The following is a 21311-nucleotide window of genomic DNA, read 5'->3' as shown; positions in this document are numbered from 1 at the left end:
AATGAAATATTTTGATGAAGTTTTTTCTTTTTTTTGGGAAAAAAGGAAATTTAGGAAATTTATTTTCTAAATGTAATTTAGAAAATTTTTCGAAATGCTAATAAATAACATATTTGAATTTTTAGAATTGGACATATATCAAATTAGGTTTTAGTTGTCACATTTAGTTTTTTGTTGGTTTGCAATATTGAGTTTTTTATTTAATAAAAATGAAGTGGAATATATTCGATAATACTATGTTGTTTGGAATTTAAATAATAGCATAAGAGATGTATAGAAGCGAAGTTCTCCTACGTCAGTCTTGTTTGCGACCATGCACCGACGGAAGACAAAGATGAACAAACCAAAGACAGTTTTTACGAGCGCCTAGAAACTGTATATGACCGCTGCCCTGGCCATGACATTAATGCAAAACTCGGAAGGAAAAATATTATTGGTCGCACCGTCAGAAAATTCAGCCTCCATGAAGAAACATCCGAGAACGGCATGAGGTTGATTGACTTCGCGGCAGCAAAAACATTATGGTTATCAGCACCAGATTCAAGCATCTCGATATACACAAGGCCACCTCGATTTCTCCTGAGAAAAGCAACGAGAAAACAAATTGACCATGTTGTGATAGACGGAAGGCATTCATCCAGTGCACTAGAAGTCCGATCGATCCGAGGAGCGAATATCGATTCGGACCATTACCTTGTGGCAGCCAAGGCTCGCATCCGTCTTAATGTAGCAGCAAAGATTTAACACGGAAACTCGAAGTCGAAAATCTGCATACGCAATAGGTAGCCGAGGCCTACTCCGCTCAACTTACCCATCTGCTTGAAGAAAGCAATTCTTGTCCCGATAATAGTATAGAAGCACAATGGCAAAAGCAATACTTGGGAACCAAAAACCACACCAAGAAACCCATGGTACGATCAGGAGTGTCCTAATGCTACTGATGTGAAAAACGCAGCGTAAAGGGCAACCTTGCGGGCAGTAGAAACACGTAGCGTGATGGAGAATTATCGGGAGAAAAGGAGAGAGGAGAAACGTGTTTTCAGAAAGAACAAGAAAAACGTGAGCGTGAGCAAATCGAGATGTACAGGAGTCAGAATGAAGTCCGGAAATTTTACCAACGAGTAAAACACCAAACCGAAGGCTTTGGTGCAGGCACATCCTCCTGTAGAGATGAAGAAGGAAACCTGGTGACAGATACAGACAGCGTGTTGATCTGGAAGGAGCATTTTGAAAAGCTTCTAGTATCAAATAGTGGCGTTGAAGAAGATACCCCAGAACCAATAAGAGATGATGGTATAGAGTGTATACCAGCTAGCCAAGATGAGCTCAGAATAGCAATCGGCTGAAGAATATTAAAGCAGCAGGTGCCGATGGATTACAAGCTGAAGTATTCAATACTGATTAGTACAATTTGGTTAGAGAAATGCATGCCCAATGATTGGAACCTCAGCATTCTATGTCCCGTGCACAAAAAAGGAGACAAGACGATATGTGCCAACTATAGAGGAGTAATTCTCCTTGTCATTGCATATAAAGTGCTATCCAGTCTGATGTGTGAACGAATGAAGCCAATGGCCAATGACATTACTGGGCCATACCAATGCGGCTTCAGACCTGCCAAATCCACCATTGACCACATTTTCACTCTGCGCCAAATCCTGGAAAAAACCCCACGAAAAACAAATCGACACATTCCACCTATTCGTCGACTATAAAGCCGCATTCGACAGCCCTATTCGTTCAGAGGTGTTTAAAACCATGTCTGCGGTTGGCAATCCTGCAAAATTATTTTGGCTATACAGGATAACTTTAACTTTCACAAGATCAGCAGTTAAAGTCGGAAGGGACCTCTCGTAGCCCTTTAATACCCAACGAGAATTCAGACAAGGTGACAGTTTGTCGTGTGACCATTTTAACATCCTGCTGGAAAAAGTCATACGAGAGGCAAAGGTGAACAGTAATGACACTCTGTGTACATCAAACAACACATGTTATTCGCCTACGCCGATGACATCGACATAATGGGCCGAACATTGAGAGCGGTAACAGCCCACTTTCAACGAATTGAGAAGGAGTCTGCTAAAGTGGGTCTGGCAGTAAACGGCGAGAAGGCCAAGCTAATGGTATCAACGCACAAGACGTCCAGTAGACTCGGACCAACTGTGGAACTTGAGAACTACAGCTTCGAGATAGTCAAAGATGTTATATACCGTGGTACCGCCATAAATAAAGCTAATGAAATCAATTAGGAAATTCGGAGAAGGATAGTGTTGGCCAACTAATGCTAGTATTTTTTGAGTAAACAACTCAAAAGCAAGGCCATCTCCCGTCAGACCAAACTCACACTCTACAAGACGCTGATACTACCCGTGTTATCATATGGATCTGAAGCATGGGTACTTACGAAAGCAGATGAGGTAGCTCTTGGAGTGTTTGAGAGAAAAATTCTCCGAAAGATCTATGGGCCGATCTGCGTTGACGGTGAATATCGCCGTCGAATGAATCAGGAGTTGTATCAGCTATTCTAGGACATCGACATTGTTAGACGTATTGAGCAGCAGCGACTACGTTGGCTAGATCATGTTGTGAGAATGGATGAAGATGCCCCAGCCCAAAATGCATATAAAAGCGAACCAGCTGATGGTTCACGCAGAAGGGGAAGGCCACAAATAAAATGGAAAGACCAAGTGGAAGACAACATTGCCGAATGTGATCTTTCAAACTGGAAAAACTGCACAAAAGACCGCCGCGCCTGGAAATCTTTTTTAAGCTCGGCTTATGGAACGAAAGTTCTGTCACAAGCCAGCTAAGTTAGTAAGTATAAGAGTGGTTTTGAAAATGATTATATTTCTAATGACTATCATAAGACCAGAGTTTAAAAAAATATGTTATAAATATCATAACCGTGAACTTTTTGGAAAATATTTTTTGAGGGCTATCATAAGCGTGGTTCTTAACAGATATCTTTCTTAGATTTATTAAAAAAATGGAAGGACTATCCTTTGCGTAGATTTTTTAAAAATATTTTTTCGAGATTTTTTTGCGTAGATTTTTCGAAAATATTTTTTCGAAGCCTTAACTTGTGCTTAGATTTTTTAAAAATAGTTTTATCAAAAGCTTAGCTTGTGTTTAAATTTTTTAAAACATTTTTTTTCGAATGCATAACTTGTGCTTAGAGTTTTTAAAAATATTATTTCGAAGGGGTATCCTGTGCCTTTAATACATAGATGTATATTAGGGTATTACTATGCAGAAAATCAGATAATGTTTGCTAATAAAATATGATTTATTATTCCTTAAGGTATATTTTTATTATTTCATTCTATTAATATAATTTCCCTTTTCATTGTCAATGTAAAGCAATTATTATGTTACCTTTCTAATATGAACCAGCAACCAATCAGAAAACGAAGAAAATTTCCTGAGGTGACAAAATAACGTAACTGAGAAATTAAATATAAACAAACTATCAGCAATACATATACCAGATGACATAATGAAACACACGAGCAAATAAACACTTGACGCAAGAAGAAATAAAATACCTCTAACCATCAACACAAATACAATTAAAATGACACAATATCTAACGACAACAGATCGACATTTCCAATTACATACATCTATCTACCTTACATCAAAATATATACACACACAACAATGTAAGCATCTACAATATATGACCAACAGGTATATCCCTTTAACGCACACCCATCCATACACCGACGACCCACTCAAAGCTTCAGCAATTTATGCCACCTCTCTTGAACCACAATATATGTGTCTGTGTGTGCGTGTGTACAGAAATAGAAAAGTGACATTTGAAATAAATTCAGAAAATAAAATAAAAAACATAACAAAATGAAATGAAACAACGAATGTCTGCAAAAAGATAAAAGTCAAAGATGATGCCTTGAGGACATATGAAAGACGTAAGAAAGACAACTCATCATATCATTTAAGGCATACAACAACAACAATACACACACACACACACATTCAGACTCACACACGCACACAACAGTTGTCAATTACTTTCGCCAAAATGAACAGACACACTTGTTGTATACAAACAAACATCTGAGTATATCCTTGGGCAATCTATTAAATGTTACGTTTATATGTTTTCTTTCTTTGTTGCGATTATGTATCGACATACACACATTGGTATGCTGTTTTTGGTCTGTTGTGTGTTTGTCGTTTTAATAAAAATGCGCAGCCTCACACACACAATGATGTCTCGAATAAAAAGAGTATCTAAACAATTGTATAGAATTTTTGTAAGGTATTACAGAGAGGAGTCGTGAAGTGAAAATATTAGTTTTATTTGTACAAAGAAATATTAAAAATTTAAAGAAATGTTGGATCCATAAATTCAGTTCGTTTTGCAACTTGTCATAGGTCAAGTGTAATTCTGAAATAACAATCTATATTTTAAGTGATTGTAAAAAAATCTTGAACAGCGTACCGAAATCATAAATGAGTCGTTTATTTTCAAAGTCTATTTTCTGACAATTTCGGTTCTGATACATACCATCCTTTTCTATAAAGTTTAAACAACATTTTACGTTATATATTCTATCATGTTTTAGGGCACACTTCATTTAACAATATTTTTGATAGAAATCAAACCTAAATATTTAAATATCTCAACATAAAAAAATTGGCTTTTTCCACATTCAAAATTCAGTTTTAAATCTTAACTCAATATATTTGCGTGGCTCTAATTGCTTGTAACGCCACTAAATATTAGTCATAGACCCATTTTACACAGGGATGTGGATCCTCCCAAAGAATACTTTACTTACTTACTTACTTAACTGGTTTGTTACAGAACGGTTGTTCCACAAGCCGAGTTTAAAATTTCCAAGCGCCGAGTTAAAAATTTCCAATCGCGTAGGTCTTGTGCGCAAATCCACCAATTCGGAACCCCACGTTACAAGATGTTGTTTTCTACTTGGTCTTTTCATCTAATTCGTGGCCTTCCCCTTCTGCGGGAACCATCTAGCCTCGTTTTTATTTGCTTTTTGAGCTGGGGCATTTTCATTCATCCGCACAACATGGCCTAGCCACCGTAGTCGCTGCAGCCCAATACGACTGGCTATGTCGTTGTCCGCGTATAAATTGTAAAGCTCGTGGTTCATTCAACGACGATATTCACCGTCGACGCAGATCGGCCCATAGATTTTTCGGATAATTTTTCTCTCAAACACTCCAAGAGCTGCCTCATCTGCTTGCGCAAGTACCCATGCTTCATGTCCATACAACAGCACGGGTAATATCAGCGTCTTGTAGAGTGTGAGTTTGGTCTGGCGGGAGATGGCCTTGCTTTTGAGTTGTTTGCTCAGACCCTAATAGCATCTGTTGGCCATCACAATCCTTCTCCGAATTTCAAAACTGATTTCATTCGATTTATTTATGGCGGTACCAAGAGTTATGTTTTATGCTTGATAATAAAACACATTGTTATTGTTCTTGTTGTTATAATAATAAGAGAGTGAGTTATGATAATAAGAGATATTTATAATAATAAGAGATAGATAGTTAGAAAATAAATGAATCTATTAATGTCTTTATCATTAGATTAATATTTAAAGAAGACAGATAATTAGAGTATGTGAACATGATTACAGTAGGGGACATAGAATGTGACTCAAGGTGTATAAAATCTTTCACTGCCTTGAAGTTGAGGTTCTCAAGTTCCACAGTTGGTCCGAGTCTACTGGACGTCTTGCGCGTTGATCTTTTGCCGTTTACTGTCAGACGTACTTTGGCAGACTCATTCTCAATTCGTTCAAACGTGGCTGTTACCGCTCACAATGAATTGAATGTTATCCGTTGGGCGCCAATGACTGATTATTTTTTATTTCTAAAATTTCTTATTGGGTGCCATTTTCATGTGGATTGACATTGGTGATATAATCTATGAATCTGTCAGAAATATGTCATGAATTTTTTACAATTGCAAACAAAAAATTAACGTTGGGCGCCATTTAACGACTGTTATTTTTGCTTCAACGTTATAGTCAACATTTCGGAATATTCGGAAAGGTCTTTGAAAAAAAAAAAATCTTATTTCCCTTTTGACACCATTTGTGATCAGCTCTGGCTCTAAAAATCACTTGCATTGAAATATAGAAATTCTGTAATGTAGCTTGGGCGCCATTTGTATACCGATATGACTTTTAATAAACTCTCTGGATGTATATTTTAAATCGTTATACCTTTGCAGTTATATATTATGTCGTCTGCGAGTAACCAGTGTTGTTTGATGTAAGAGTGCAAGTTTAGTTCACATTTGCATTTCGTATGACCTTTTCCAGCAGGATGTTAAACAGGTCACACGACAAACTGTCACCTTGTCGGAATCCTCTGTATTGAAGGGCTCAGAGATGTCCTCTTCGAGTTAACTGCTGACCTTGTGCCAGTTAAGGTTATCCTGTATAGCCTTCAAAAACCTCTGAACGGATTGGGCGGTCGAATGCTGGGCGGTCGAAAGCGGCTTTATAGTCGACGAATAGGTGGAATCTGTCGATGTGTTTTTCGTGGGCCTTTTCTAGGATCTGGAGCAGAGCGAAAATGACCAATGGTGGATTTGCAAGGTCTGAAGCCGCATTATTATTCTGCCCTTGTGCCACTCAATGTTATCCTGCATATCCGTAATAATTTTGCAAAAATGCCGAACGCAAACATGGCTTTAAAAACCTCTGAACGGGTAGGGATGTCGAATGCGGCTTTATAGTCGACAAATAGGTGAAATGTGTCGATGTGTTTTCGTGGATCTTTTGCAGGATTTGACGCAGAGTGAAAATCTGGTCAATTGTGGATTTGTCAGGTCTGAAGCCGCATTAGTGTGGTTCAATAATGTCATACACCATTGGGTTCATTCGTTCACACAGTACGCTGGATAGCGATGGGAAGAAAACTTATTCCTCTATAGTTGGCACATATCGTCTTGTCTCCTTTTTTGTGCTCGGGACACAGGATGCTGAAGTTCCAACCATTGGGCATGCATTCCTCTAGCCAAATTGTACTAATCAGGTGGTGCATGCTCCTGACCCCCAGTCTTGTATAGTTTGTCTGGTAACCCATCGGCTCCTGCTGCTTTATTGTTCTTGAGCCAATTAATTGCTTTTATGACCTCATCTTGGCTAGGTGGTATACACTCTATACCATCATCTCTTATTGGTATCTTATTGGTATCTTCTTCACCGCCACTATTCGATACCAGAAGCTTTTCAAAATGTTCCGTCCAGATCCTCAACACGCTGTCGGTATCTGTCACCAGGTTTTCTTCTTCATCTCTTCAGGAGGATGTGCCTGCAGCAAAACCTTCGGTTTGTTGTTTTACTCGTTGGTAAAATTTCCGGACTTCATTATGACTCCTGTACATCTCTATTTCCTCACGCCTCTTTTTTTCTGAAAACACGTTTCTCCTCTCTCCTTTTCGCTGTACGCTGCATTACGACACTCCTGATGGTACCATGGGTTTCTTGATTGTGGTTTTTGGTACCCAAGTGTTGCTTTTGCTGTATTTTGTAGGAAGTGGACAATTCTTTGCCATTGTGTTTCTATACTATTATCGGAACAATAAGTGCTTTCGTCAAGCAAGAGCGGAGAAGGCCTCTGCTACCTGTTGTGTTTGCAGCTTTTCGACGTCGAGTTTCCGTTTCCGACCTTGTGTATATCGAGATGCTTGAATCTGGTGCTGAAAACTATCATGTTCTTTGCTGTCGCGAAGTCAATCAACCTCATGCCGTTGTCGGATGTTTCTTCATGGAGGCTGAATTTTCCGACGGTGGGACCAAAAACATTTTCCGTTCCGATTTTTGCATTAAAATCTCCTAGCCGAATATTAATGTCATGGCCAAGGCAGCAGTTTCTAGGCGCTCGTAAAAAATGTCTGGCCTATTCATCTTTGTCTTCCGTCGGAGCATGGGCGCAAATAAGACTGATGTAGAATAACTTCGCTCATCTTCGTTGCATTTTCATAGTAGGAAGGTATTTCCGATGCCTCAACCCATTTTTTATAGTTCTTAATGAATGATGAAAGTAGCTATTCAATTGATATTAAAGAGGGCTTTGCATTTTAATGCTTATTAGAGCCGTTGATTGGTATCTTTCATCCCCTACGACACCAGACACTATTTTATAGGAAAAACCAGTAAGGAAAGTAGTAAAGTCGGACGGGGCCGACTATATGATACCCTTCACCACTATGGGTATATTAAACAGGACTATTAGCATGAAATTGGATGAAATAAAATATGTGATATTTATATAAATGTGAATCTACCTAGATCTATCCATAAAGTATGTAAATCGACTTCAAACAAATATAAACAGGTCATCCGTTGGGCTATGACTGTATTTCTAGAAAACGCAAATATATAATTTTATGCTCAATTTTGTACGATGTGCAAACTTTGATGTCAATCTGACTAACATGAGGAGTTTAATATGGTGCGTCAATTACTTAAAATCAATCTATAATAAAAAGGGCTATATCTATCTAAATCTGGACCGATTTTCACGAAACTTGGCAGACATCATTCTAGACCTAAATGATAAGACTGTACCAAATTTCGTGCAAATCAAAGGATATATAGGGACTGTGGTGCACCATTTACATGAAATCGGACGAAACTATATATGGGAGCTATATCTAAATCTTAACCGATTTTCTTGAAAGAGGGCAGACATTATTCTAGGCTCAATTCAGTACGTTATGCCAAATTTCGTGCAAATCGAAAGATATATAGGGACTTTGGGGCACCATTTACATGAAATCGGACGAAACTATATATGGGAACTATATCTAAATCTGGACCGATTTTCACGAAACTTGGCAGACATCACTCTAGGCTTAATTCAGTACGTTATGCCAAATTTCGTGCAAATCAAAAGATATATAGGGACTTTGGGGCACCATTTACATGAAATCGGACGAAACTATATATGGGAGCTATATCTAAATCTGGACCGATTTTCTCGAAACTTGGCAGACATCATTCTAGACCTAAGTGATTAGGCTGTACCAAATTTCGTGCAAATCGAAAGATATATAGGGACCTTGGGGATCCATTTACATGAAATCGGACGAAACTATATATGGGAGCTATATCTAAATCTGGACCGATTTTCTCGAAACTTGGCAGACATCATTCTAGACCTAAGTGATTAGGCTGCACCAAATTTCGTGCAAATCGAAAGATATATAGGGACTTTGGTGCACCATTTACATGAAATCGGACGAAACTATATATGGGAGCTATACCTAAATCTGGACCGAGTTTCTCGAAAGTTGGCAGACATCATTCTAGGCTTAATTCAGTACGTTATGCCAAATTTTGTGCAAATCGAAAGATATATAGGGACTTTGGTGCACCATTTACATGAAATCGGACGAAACTATATATGGGAGCTATATCTAAATCTGGACCGATTTTTACGAAACTTGGCAGACATCATTCTAGACCTAAATGATTAGGCTGTACCAAATTTCGTGCAAATCCTAAGATATATAGGGACCGTTTACTTTAAATCGGTTAAATATATATATGGGAGCTATATCTAAATCTGAACCGATTTTTCCCAATTTCAATAGGGTTCGTCCTTGGGCCGAATAAGTGACCTATGCCAAATTTCATCCAATTCGGATCATAAATGCGACCTGTACTTTGTTTACAATTTAACATGGAGAGACAGACAGACGGACGGACGGACGGACGGACATGCATAAATCGACTTAGAAAGTGATTCTATGTATATTCTCAAAAGGAACCATGAGTCTATCTCGATTATTTTTGCCTGTTACAAACATATGTACAAAGACATAATACCCTGTACCACAGTGTGGTGAAGGGTATAATAATTGTTTAATAGGAAATAGAAATACATTTTTGAGTATATTTTTTACATCAGCCATATTTAAATATAAATTTTCATAGAAACCTTCACTATTATTAAATCCTGTTTTAGCAAAATTTTTCATTATAAACTGTTTACTAATTTCCCGTTTTTTCTACTTTTCATTCTAGGTATGTCCACTGAATTGTTTAGAGAGTAAGTAAGTAAACAAAGTTTAACTAAATACTGCTGCAGCCAATTTTGTCTTAACTTTTGCTGTTGTTCCGTTAATGTGTCCACAGTTTTTTGTTCTTGTTCGCTTAATGTACATTAAAAACGTTGACCTATATTTCTTGTCGCTTGCAACAATTTCTAGTTCAGATTTATCTTTAGGAACTGCAATAACGACGACAACAGCAGCAATAATAATGTAACCAGTAGTTCGTTGGTTAGTTGCAGTCCGGTGCCATAACAATTTAGCCAAGTTCAAAACATGACTGCAAGGCCTCCCCTTAACAGTAATGGTGTATGTATGTGTGTGTAACTTGCAAGCGGTTATCGTTTTTAACCGTACCGCACCAGACCAACAGTCAACCTCCACCAATCTAAAACGAGGCCAACATTTATGGTCACAACTTTATCCTTGGACATGTTGTAGTTGCTGTTATTTTTCTTTTTTTCATATCCTTTTGTGTCATAATTTTGTGTTGTCGTTGTTGTTGCCGTTGTTTTTTTCATATTTTCTGAAATTGTCATCCGGAAGAAGAAATGGGAAAAAAGGAAACAGCAGCTCACGATCAACCTAGTAGTAACCATCAGTGTTGATTTTGTTGTTGTCATTGTCATCAGCATCCTCATCATCAGCATCGTCACGACCAACATCCTCACCAGCAATATCTAGAATGGCAACAGTAGTTGTGCTTCCCGCCATGTTATTATGATGACATAATGTCATCAACACTTCATGTCCCTGCCTTTTTTTCTTCCACCCGACCGACCGGCCAGGTGCTACTTATGATAGCCCCGGAAAAAGAAGTAGGATAGAAAAAAGGAGTAAATATAGCTCCTGCAACAAAACAAAAACTACAATTTCGTGACTGCCATCATCACGATTTTGTAAAATGTAATAGCCTGTTTAACTTTAATATACCCTAGTTTTTGGGGGTATTTGATGTTATCACCCCTCCGTCTTAGCCCTTCCCTGTCATACTTCTTTTGTTGGAAGTCTTCTCTATGTTATTATTATGCTGGAAGATAACATGGGATTTTACCGGTTATCGTTGCCGGTTGGAGTAGATATGTTCACGTTATCATCATAATTTTTGGCATAGATTTTTTTGGCTGGTGCCTTTTTTTACTTCAACACATTCCCGAAGCTAATGTGGTTATTTATGTGTCAGGACGTTAAGCTGTTGTATAACATTGTCGTGATGACGATGATGATGGGTTTAAAGTTAATTTTCTTTCTATCAAAATTGGGAAATATGTTTGGTTAAAAATAAGGTGGAATGACACAGTTTGTCAGGTAAATTTTGAAACAATATTGAGGGATTTTTAGAAGTCAATAAGTGAACAAAGGATATTATTAGGATGGGGACAAATAAATCCATTTTTTATATGAACTATAATAACTTTATTTAACATGCTTCAGAAAGTCCGATTTGGGCCAAATATGCACCGCTTTTTTGTATGATTTGTTGCAATTTAAAAGGAAACTTCATAAAGCCTCTATCATAGAAGTCCTGCTCTCTATATGTAAAATCTCTAGTAGTCAATTTTCACAATCCTCCCTAGATACATTAAAACTTCCCAACCAAACTCTCGAAGTTTCTGGCTAGCCATTGTAAATGTTTGTGGCCTAGCGTTGTCCTGGTGGAACACGACACCACCTCTCCTGTTGGCCAATTCTGGCCATTTCTGGTCGTTGGTGTGGCACCCAAACATGAATCCAGCTTTGTGTAAATGGTCTAAAACAGTTCTATGGTCTATTTTTAGCTCCTGGGCGATGATACGACAGCTATAATGCCGGTCAAATACGACCATTTCTCCAATTTTATCGACATTTTCGACAACCGGCCTAATGGATTTCTTTTTCCCCAACCAAATATATATGCCAATTGGTCTGTTTTAAGAACAGAGGCTTTTATAAGGACCAAATCGTCAATTAGAAACCACAGATCTTTATAAAGACCAATTGATATTTATAAACCCCTGTTTTCTCTATACTGACTAAGTGGTATTTATACAGACCTATGGGCTGTCAGTTGTTCTATTAGTGATATCAATACACTTCCAAACTGTCTGTTTACATACCAATTGGTCTTTGTAGAGGCATTTGGTGTACATACAGACCAATTCGACTATATAAACCCCTATGTTCGACATACAGACCAATTGATCTTTATACACACCTGTGTTTTTATACTGACCTGTGGTCTTTCAGCAAGCCTGTATATACTTTCAATCGGCCTCTGTGCAGACTTATTGGGCTTTATATAGACCTATGGTGTCTCTGCACATCTACTGGTCGTAGCAAATCCAATTGTAAGTGGAAGTAACTTTATAAATCCCTTCAATACCAAACGAGGATTCAGAAAAGTTGACAGTTTGTCGTGTGACCTGTTTAACATCCTGCTGGAAAAGGTCATACGAGATGCAAATGTGAAAAGAAGTGAGACTCTGTACACCAAAGCGAGCGGTAACATCCACCTTTCAACGAATTGAGAAGGAGTCTGCCAAAGTGGACCTGGCAGTAAATGGCGAGAAGAACAAGTTGATAGTTTCAACGCGCAAAACGTCCAGAAGACTCGGACCAACTGTGGAACCTGAAAACTACAACTTCTAGATAGTGAATGATTTTATATACCGCCATAAAGAATGACATCCGTTTTAAGATGAGGCAGGTCTTGGGGTATTTGAGAGGAAAACTCTCCGGATGATATATGGGCAGATCTGCGTCGACGATAAATATCGCCATAGAATGAACCATGACCTGTATCATCTATTCTCAGACATCGACGTAGTCAGACGTATCGAGCTGCGGCGACTACGTTGGCTAGGCCATGTTGTGAGAATTCAAAACTATCCTAATTCAAGAATGTCCATTTATAAAAATCTCAAAAACTCGTGAAGATATAGCCGATTTATAATGCGACAGATATCTATTAAGTCTTCTACAAATCTGGTTGAAAATCTTAAGTTATAATTATATAATTTGAAATTTTCATTTCCCTTGACCTCCTTATTTGCTATATAAAACCATTCGCCACATATACCATCCATGTATATTAAATTTATCATTCATGTTGAAATCACGAGAGGGCTCGGTATATTGGGAATTTTGAGCAAGTTTTTCAATCGTAGACTATAATTTGGATTCTTATTGAGGAGCAAATATTTCTACCAACACCTTTCTAAAATGGTTTACTTTTTTGTGCCTCCATAACGGTAACAAATTTCAGAAATTTGAGGAGTTTGAAGACGTGTTTCAATTAAATTGGCTTTAATTTTTTATTTTGGATTGGGATAAAATATACCTATCAAATTCTATAAATATTGGACTAAGCTTCGGGGTTGCCGCCATATAATGATTCGATGAGATGAAATTTGACACAGGTCATTTATTTGACCAAAGGGCAACGACTGAAGACAATTGATTCAGATAAAGATGAATCGATTTTCATTAATTTCAATAGTTCGCAAAAGTCTCAAAATTCGTTCCACATTATTTTAAATTATGCACAAAAGCCCGGAAACACATGCTAATTATTGATAAACTTCCATATATTTTTTGACCGATTTTATGTTAATGCCCCATAAAGTCTTATTCGATGTGCACAAAATTTTCCATAGCTACATAATCTTGGATGGCGAAAACGAAACAATATCCGATTTTCACAAAATTAGCCTATAATAAATTGAAATATCCAGGGTCCACCAAATTTGCTTATTTGCGAATAACAACTTACAAGCAAAATAGGTTTAATTCAGTATACATATACGAAGTCAATTCATAATCATTAACTATTTATATTGACCCCATTAAAGTAATCTCTCCAAGATATAATACGCTAGTGCCAACGTATTTGCCCATCCTCGAAACCCTTTCAAAATGGGTAGTAAACGCTTTTCGTTTAGCGTTAGGTGGAGAAAAACGTCAGCGAGGACCAAAAATACTCACAGAAAAAATTAATTATTTTATTATATAAATAGTGTTCAGAAAATGTTGCTAATGTCCGGATTTCTGCATTTTATGAATGCAATTCCTAAACATTTAAATACTGTTTTCTGTTGTCAGGGGGAGATAGAGACAAAACCCACTTTGTAGTTGTGTTTGGTGGTGGTGGCGCGTTCATTATGACACAAAAATAGTTTGTCTATTTCTTCTTGATTTTTTTTTGTCTCGATTCTTCTTACTTTGTTGTTTTGCGTTATTATAAGTATCATATACAATGTTAAACTTGTTGCTCGTACTGTATTTGGCATTTATATCTAATTAATTTGGAAAACACATATGCGAATTTTATAACACCAATGCAGAAGTCGGTAGCAGTGACTGATATAAAGAATCAATAGAAAGCAAAACTAGCCACAATCGCGTGAGTGGAGAGATCGCGGTTATAAGCAAGAGAAAATGAAGACAAACAAACGGTTGCAAAACTGACAACCACCAAGTGAGAGAAGAGGCAGAGGACGATACAAACAAAACACAGCCGAACTATGAATGGTGGTGGTATGTTTTTCTTAGCAGGAGTACATATGTTTTTGTCAAAGGAGAGAGAGAGGAAAATAGTGGTAAAGTAGACTGAAGTATGAATATAGTTTTGTTATTATGAAATGTTTATATTTTTGGAAAAAATAGTGGCTTTCTCATGATTATAAGAATTTTTACTTATATTCTATGGAAAAATAAACAATGAAAGAAAATATTAATTAACAATGATTATGAGTTTGTTTTTAGACAAAATCTGACGTATAAGCATCGATGATTTGAGCTGATGATTTGGTATCTTCGAAGTTGACCGTTGTATTGAAAGTTAAAGCTATACACCCTTGATTTTTGATTCTGTATCATCGATGGTTTTCAACAGCTCCTGAACGAGGTCAATGCGACGTTGATTGTGGTAAAATTTAAAAACTGAATTAAAAAAATCGAACTGAATTAATATAACAGGACTAAAGTTTCTATCTGTCAACAACAATATAAAATATTTATCCCAAATAGATTCTCCATATTTCGACTCCTTTATACTTACTCCTCAGTATAGCCAACTAGACAATTTCATGATTATGCATTTCAAATATTTTGATTTTATTCATTTCGCAATTTTAAAGTATTTTTCCTATTTTATACTCCTTACCACCCCTTTACCACCCCTTCTAGCATTTCATCTGTTCGAGATAATAACATCGAACAGTGAAATAAACATAAGAGGTGGTGTATAAACTGAAATGTTATTAGATTGTAATAAAATGGCTGTTGCTAAATGGAAACGGATATTGTTATGTTGAATATCGAATGATTTTTATTGTCGAACACCATGAAAAAAAAACAACAACGAACGAAAGGGAATTATTATAAATTCCAATATTCTGTTTTTATTGGTGGGTGGGTGGTATAGGTGTAAAGAAGGAAGTTCCGGGGAATGAGACGTTTTAAATAAAAGGACAAAGCAATAAACACTCAACACGTAAATGGAATCTAAAGGTATTTCTAATGTTTTTTGCTGTTACTCCAATAGGAAAAATTTTGAAAGGGAGTTCAAAAAGAAGTTAGGGTGGAGGAGGAAAGTAAAAGTGGGGCATAGAAGCGGTTTGAGTAAATGTTTGCATTTACGTTTATGATGTCATGACTGGATAATGTGTTGAAAATTACTTCTATATTTTCTCTCCTTTCGTTTTTGTTGCTTTTAGAGCATTGTTCTTATTGGCAAAGCTGTTGCTATTCTTCTTGCCTTTCTTTGTTGCCATTTTAAGAGGTGTTTAAAGTTCATCAGACGTTCATTCGAATTCCGGAACTTTTATTACACAACGAATTGAAGATAATAATAAAACAGAATTTTACGTGTACCTTCAAACGTATTGCTACTAAAATGTTGATCTGTTTTGGGTGATTATGTTTTTCACGTTTTATTTTAGTATTTTCTTTGGATGTTTTTGTTTTACGTTCGAACTTTAATACAGTGATATTTTCTTTATAGATATTCTAGATGGATTTTAAATTTTAATATATAAATGATTTCTAAAATTAGAAATTTTATTTTAGGGAGCTTTAGTAACTATAAAAATTGGGAACCTAAAAAAATTAGTACATAAAATAATATTTTAGTCCTTTATCCTTTTGTCAGATCTAACAAATAAAATTATACCTTGACATTTCTATGTCCTACACTATTTTATACCTACGAATGAAATATGCCCCCTAGACATATCATTTATTACATTTAGGCAAATCAATAAATTAATTTTCCACTAATCCTGTCAGATCCACTCTCTACCCCCACTTAACACCATTTACCAACGGAAAATACTCACATAGAATGTTAATCAATCAAAGTAACATCACGTTATATGGCCATTTATATATTTTTTTTTACAACGGATGAATAACGAACAAATATAAAGGTAACAAAATATATATAAAAAAAAACAAAATATATAATTTAATATATCTTTTGTTGTATATAAAGGAACAATGAAGAAAACGAATGATGTGTCACACGAAATCTATGGCCCAGACAAGTAGCAACAGCAACAATAAGAAAATGCAAAAATTGCACGTATTAGGCACATTTGTTTTGCCTTCGTCAATGTTTTGCTTCCTTTGTGTTGGGTGACCTCTATTTTTTTGGGCTCCATGGACTTTCGTGGGAACATGAAAATAGAAATATCAAGAAAAATGGAAAGGCAAAAGTGTGACAAGTGTGCCAAAATTCGGGCTAAAGTGAAAAATGTTCTCTTTATGCAGAAGAAGGATATAAACAAGAATTTCTATAACAATAGTTATTTGCAGGCTATTATCCTTTTCGTGACACATGGATGTCAATGTTGACAATTTATTAATATGTTGTAAGGAGCAACGCCACTTAAACAGGCATGGATTTTTAAATATATTTTTTCAGGGACCTTAAACAGTCGTGGATTTTTTAAACATATATTTTCAGGGACCTTAAAGAGTCGTGGATTTTCTAAAAATATTTTTTCAGTGAACTTAAAGAAATTACCTTTCAGATTCTACTTGTGTAGAATATCAATATCTGTTCGTATTTTTGTTTTTATTTTTGACGTGACGGGTGTTAAGTTTCGGTTCAGATTTAGACATAGCTCCCACACATATTTTCGTCCGATTTTGTATTAATGATGGTATTTTTTTCGATTTGCACAAAATTTTGCATAGCATGCTGAATTGAGTCCGGAGCGACGTGTGTTAAGTTTTGTTGAAATCGGTTCAGATTTAGAAATAGCTCCCACACATATTTTCGTCCGATTTCATGTAAATGGGGTATTAAAGCCCCTATATTTCTTTCGATTTGCACGAAATTTTGCATAGCGTTCTGAATTGAGTCTGGAGTGTAGTATGTTAAGTTTTGTGAAAATCGTTTCAGATTTCGATATAGCTCCCATATACAGTTTCGACCGATTTTATGTAAATGTTGCAATAAATACATTAAATATTTCTCCGACAGCGATAGAATTTTGCACAGGGTACTTTTCCACCCAGTGAGATACAAAAATACCTTATTAGTTAATAAAAAATGAAGAAAAGTCTTAAAATACTAAATTATAGGGGTATCGATATATAGGGGTGTCAATATCAAACATCCCAGAAGTAACATTAATAGAAGTTAAAAATTTCTATCTTCAATATTGCGAACTTATTTTTAAGCATAAGTTCGTCTGTCTGTTGTAATCACTCTAGCGTCTAAATGAAGTGAGATAGATCGCCAAAATTTTGTACAGATCGTTTTTTTTTTTTGTCTGCAGATAGGTCAAGTTCGAAGATGGGATATATCGGTCCACGTTTAGGCATAACTCCTATATAGTGGTACATCCCAATTTCCGGTATCTTGGGGTTCTTGAATGCGTTTTTTAACCAAATTTTCTGAGATTTTGTGCATTGGCTTCTTATTGGGTACTAAATTTCTCCACAAAAAAATTATAAATATAGGTCCACTTTTTCTGGTAGCCACCATATAACGGTACCCCAAATTTTTTTTTAGGATACCGTTTCCGGTGTTTTGGGGGTTTTGATCACATTTTTCGACCGAACTTGCTGTTACTTGGTGTCGTATATGGTAGCAAATCTACCTACCAAAAATTATTAATATTCGCCCCCTTTTTGGGTAGTTCCCATATAACCCCCTTTTTCATATTAAAACTAGCATATGCCCGCAACTTCGTTAGCGAATGTAGGAAATATTTAAAAATGTATTAACATATTATTTATAATATCAACCATAAATTAAATTTGAGTACCAAATTTCATGATGCGAGCTCTTAAGGTTCAATGTAATCCAAATTTTACCAAATTTTCCATTTAGCACACATTATTTCCATAAGTACCCTCCTCAACCATCTAACTAAACTACCTGCATACCCCGATCCTACACCCACACAATGATTCCAAATTCAAATTTCAGAATTCCAACTCTATTAATTCACCCACAATTAAAATTGTACGAATTTAGTAGTAGAATTTCCAAAACTTCCTACTTAACCCAAACCTACACCCCCACACTGATACTAAATTCAAGTTTTAGGATTCCAACTCTATCGGTACACCCACAATTCAAATTGTACCAAATTTAGTACACAGTTGTACTTATTTCCAAAACTTCCTACCCCAAACCTATACTCCCACAGTGATCCTAAATCCAGGTTTCAGGATTCCAACTTTATCGGATTCCAACTCTTTAGGTTCACTCAAAAACCAAATCGTACTAAATTTAGTACATAGTAGTACCAAGTTTCAAACCCTCCTACATACCCCAATCCTATACCTCCACAGTGATCCCAAATCCAAGTTTTAGGATTCCAACTCTATCGGTACACCCACAATTCAAATTATACCAAATTTAGGACACATTTCTAAAACTTCCTACATATCTCAATCTTACACCTCAATAGTGATTCTGACTTCAAATTTCATGATTCTAGCTCTATTGGTTCACCTAAAATTCGAATTGTATCAAATTTAGTACTATTTAGTAGCCATGAGTATTATTAAAGTGAATCTTGACACCAATCCCACACCCCTACAGTGATCCTGATTCCAAATTTCATTGTTCCCGCTCTATAGGATAACCCAAATCCAAACTGTTCCGATTATAGTATGATTTAGTACTTTTCGTACACATAAGTAACAAATATCCAAAACTACGTTCATATCCCAATCCTACACTCCGACTGTAATTTTAATTTCAAATTCCAGGATTCCAGCTCGATTTGGATCTCCAAATTAAATTTGTACCAAATATAGTACGATATAGTACTATTCGTACAAATGAGTATGCTCCAGACTCCAAATTTCAAGTTTTTAATGCTATCCGTTCACTTGCTACAGAATTGTACCAGATTTAGTACATTTTCGTACTTTTCGGATAGTTATTGGTCGAATTTCCAAAAACCCTTTGGTACATCTATCCTACACTCCTACGCTCCACCGGTTCGCCAAATACAAATGGTATCACATTTAGTACTTTTTAGTTCTTTTCGTACCGTTCTAGTACGAATTTCCAAAAATCCAGCCTTATCTGTCACATTTGGACCAAGAGTGACCCTCACCCAAAATTTCGAGATTCTAGATTCAGCCGTTTCGTCTGGGCGTTGATGAATCGTTAAATCAGTCAGTCAATCACTTTACTATTTTATTAGTATAGATAGTTATCTTATTTGTAATCATTCTATGTGCGGAAGATATCGAGATAAAAATTAGAACGTGAGGTTCGAGAATGAATGAACGGCCGCAGTTAGGTCTAGTCCCCATACAATAGCACCTACTCAGTTAGCATAGCACCTCATATAACTTCAAATGTGCGGTAATTCCTACACGATGTAATCAATATTTGTTCCGCTTTAGGTATCGGCTCCAGGGACGTACACATTTTTTCTACAATGACAAATTTCATATTGAACCAGCAGCTTCCACCCAACCTCCCGAAATAAAATTCAGTATTCTGGGAGGTCCATTTAGATAAATTCGAATTTAATTAGCAAAGACGCGAACCGATATTTTAACATAGTGTTAACATAGGGTTAACAGTGTCGTTAACAGACCTCTGTTATCGTTAAAATTACTAAAAAATAATGATTTGTTCATGAAATTATTAATTTCATATATTAATTAAACTAAATAAAGATATTATGATGGATAATTTCATCTATTAAAGTTTCAAAAATATTATAGGGTAGTTTTGGCGAAAAATAATTAGTGTCCAATGTTATAGTCCAATGCCCATTAAGTCTCCCGGGATAATTCTGCCGGGTCAATATTGGTATCTATGGAAAGCTTATGAAGTGTACTACACATTAGCATTGCAAAAAGGATACCAAGTTCGGGCCGATTCCGCCGTATTTGGCAATTTCTGAAAAAAATCCTTTGAAAAGGATATTTCCAATGGAGAATATGATTTCCAGGACAATTCTGCCGGGTCAATATTGGTATCTATGGAAAGCTTATGAAGTGTACTACACATTAGCATTGCAAAAAGGATACCAAGTTCGGGCCGATTCCGCCGTATTTGGCAATTTCTGAAAAAATCCTTTGAAAAGGATATTTCCAGTGGAGAATATGATTTCCAGGACAATTCTGCCGGGTCAATATTGGTATCTATGGAAAGCTTATGAAGTGTACTACACATTAGCATTGCAAAAAGGATACCAAGTTTGGACCGATTCCGCCGTATTTGGCAATTTCTGAAAACATCCTTTGAAAAGGATATTTCCAGTGGAGAATATGATTTCCAGGACAATTCTGCCGGGTCAATATTGGTATCTATGGAAAGCTTATGAAGTGTACTATACATTAGCATTGCAAAAAGGATACCAAGTTCGGACCGATTCCGCCGTATTTGGCAATTTCTGAAAAAATCCTTTGAAAAGGATATTTCCAGTGGAGAATATGATTTCCAGGACAATTCTGCCGGGTCAATATTGGTATCTATGGAAAGCTTATGAAGTGTACTACACATTAGCATTGCAAAAAGGATACCAAGTTCGGGCCGATTCCGCCGTATTTTGCAATTTCTGAAAAAATCCTTTGAAAAGGATATTTCCAGTGGAGAATATGATTTCCAGGACAATTCTGCCGGGTCAATATTGGTATCTATGGAAAGCTTATGAAGTGTACTACACATTAGCATTGCAAAAAGGATACCAAGTTCGGACCGATTCCGCCGTATTTGGCAATTTCTGAAAAAATCTTTTGAAAAGGATATTTCCAGTGGAGAATATGATTTCCAGGA

At 36.3% G+C, this 21311-nt stretch overlaps 1 protein-coding gene across 1 annotated transcript in view; it reads left to right on the top strand.

Moving 5' to 3' along the window:
* Nucleotides 1-11791: 11791 nt before the first annotated feature.
* Nucleotides 11792-21311, top strand: part of LOC133333792 (uncharacterized) — a gene marked incomplete at its 3' end in the record, with an annotated part of 31237 nt that continues 21717 nt past the window's right edge. Inside the window, exon 1 of the mRNA XM_061542081.1 lies at nucleotides 11792-11807. Within this exon, the coding sequence (XP_061398065.1) occupies nucleotides 11792-11807 (16 nt within the window). The remainder of the gene's footprint in view (nucleotides 11808-21311) is intronic.

The sequence above is a fragment of the Musca vetustissima genome, unplaced genomic scaffold (genome assembly GCF_032173495.1).
Source record: "Musca vetustissima isolate MV318-11 ecotype Yass unplaced genomic scaffold, APGP_CSIRO_Mvet_v1 utg69406, whole genome shotgun sequence".
Lineage (NCBI taxonomy): Eukaryota > Metazoa > Arthropoda > Insecta > Diptera > Muscidae > Musca > Musca vetustissima.
This window is presented reverse-complemented; position numbering and strand designations above follow the sequence as displayed.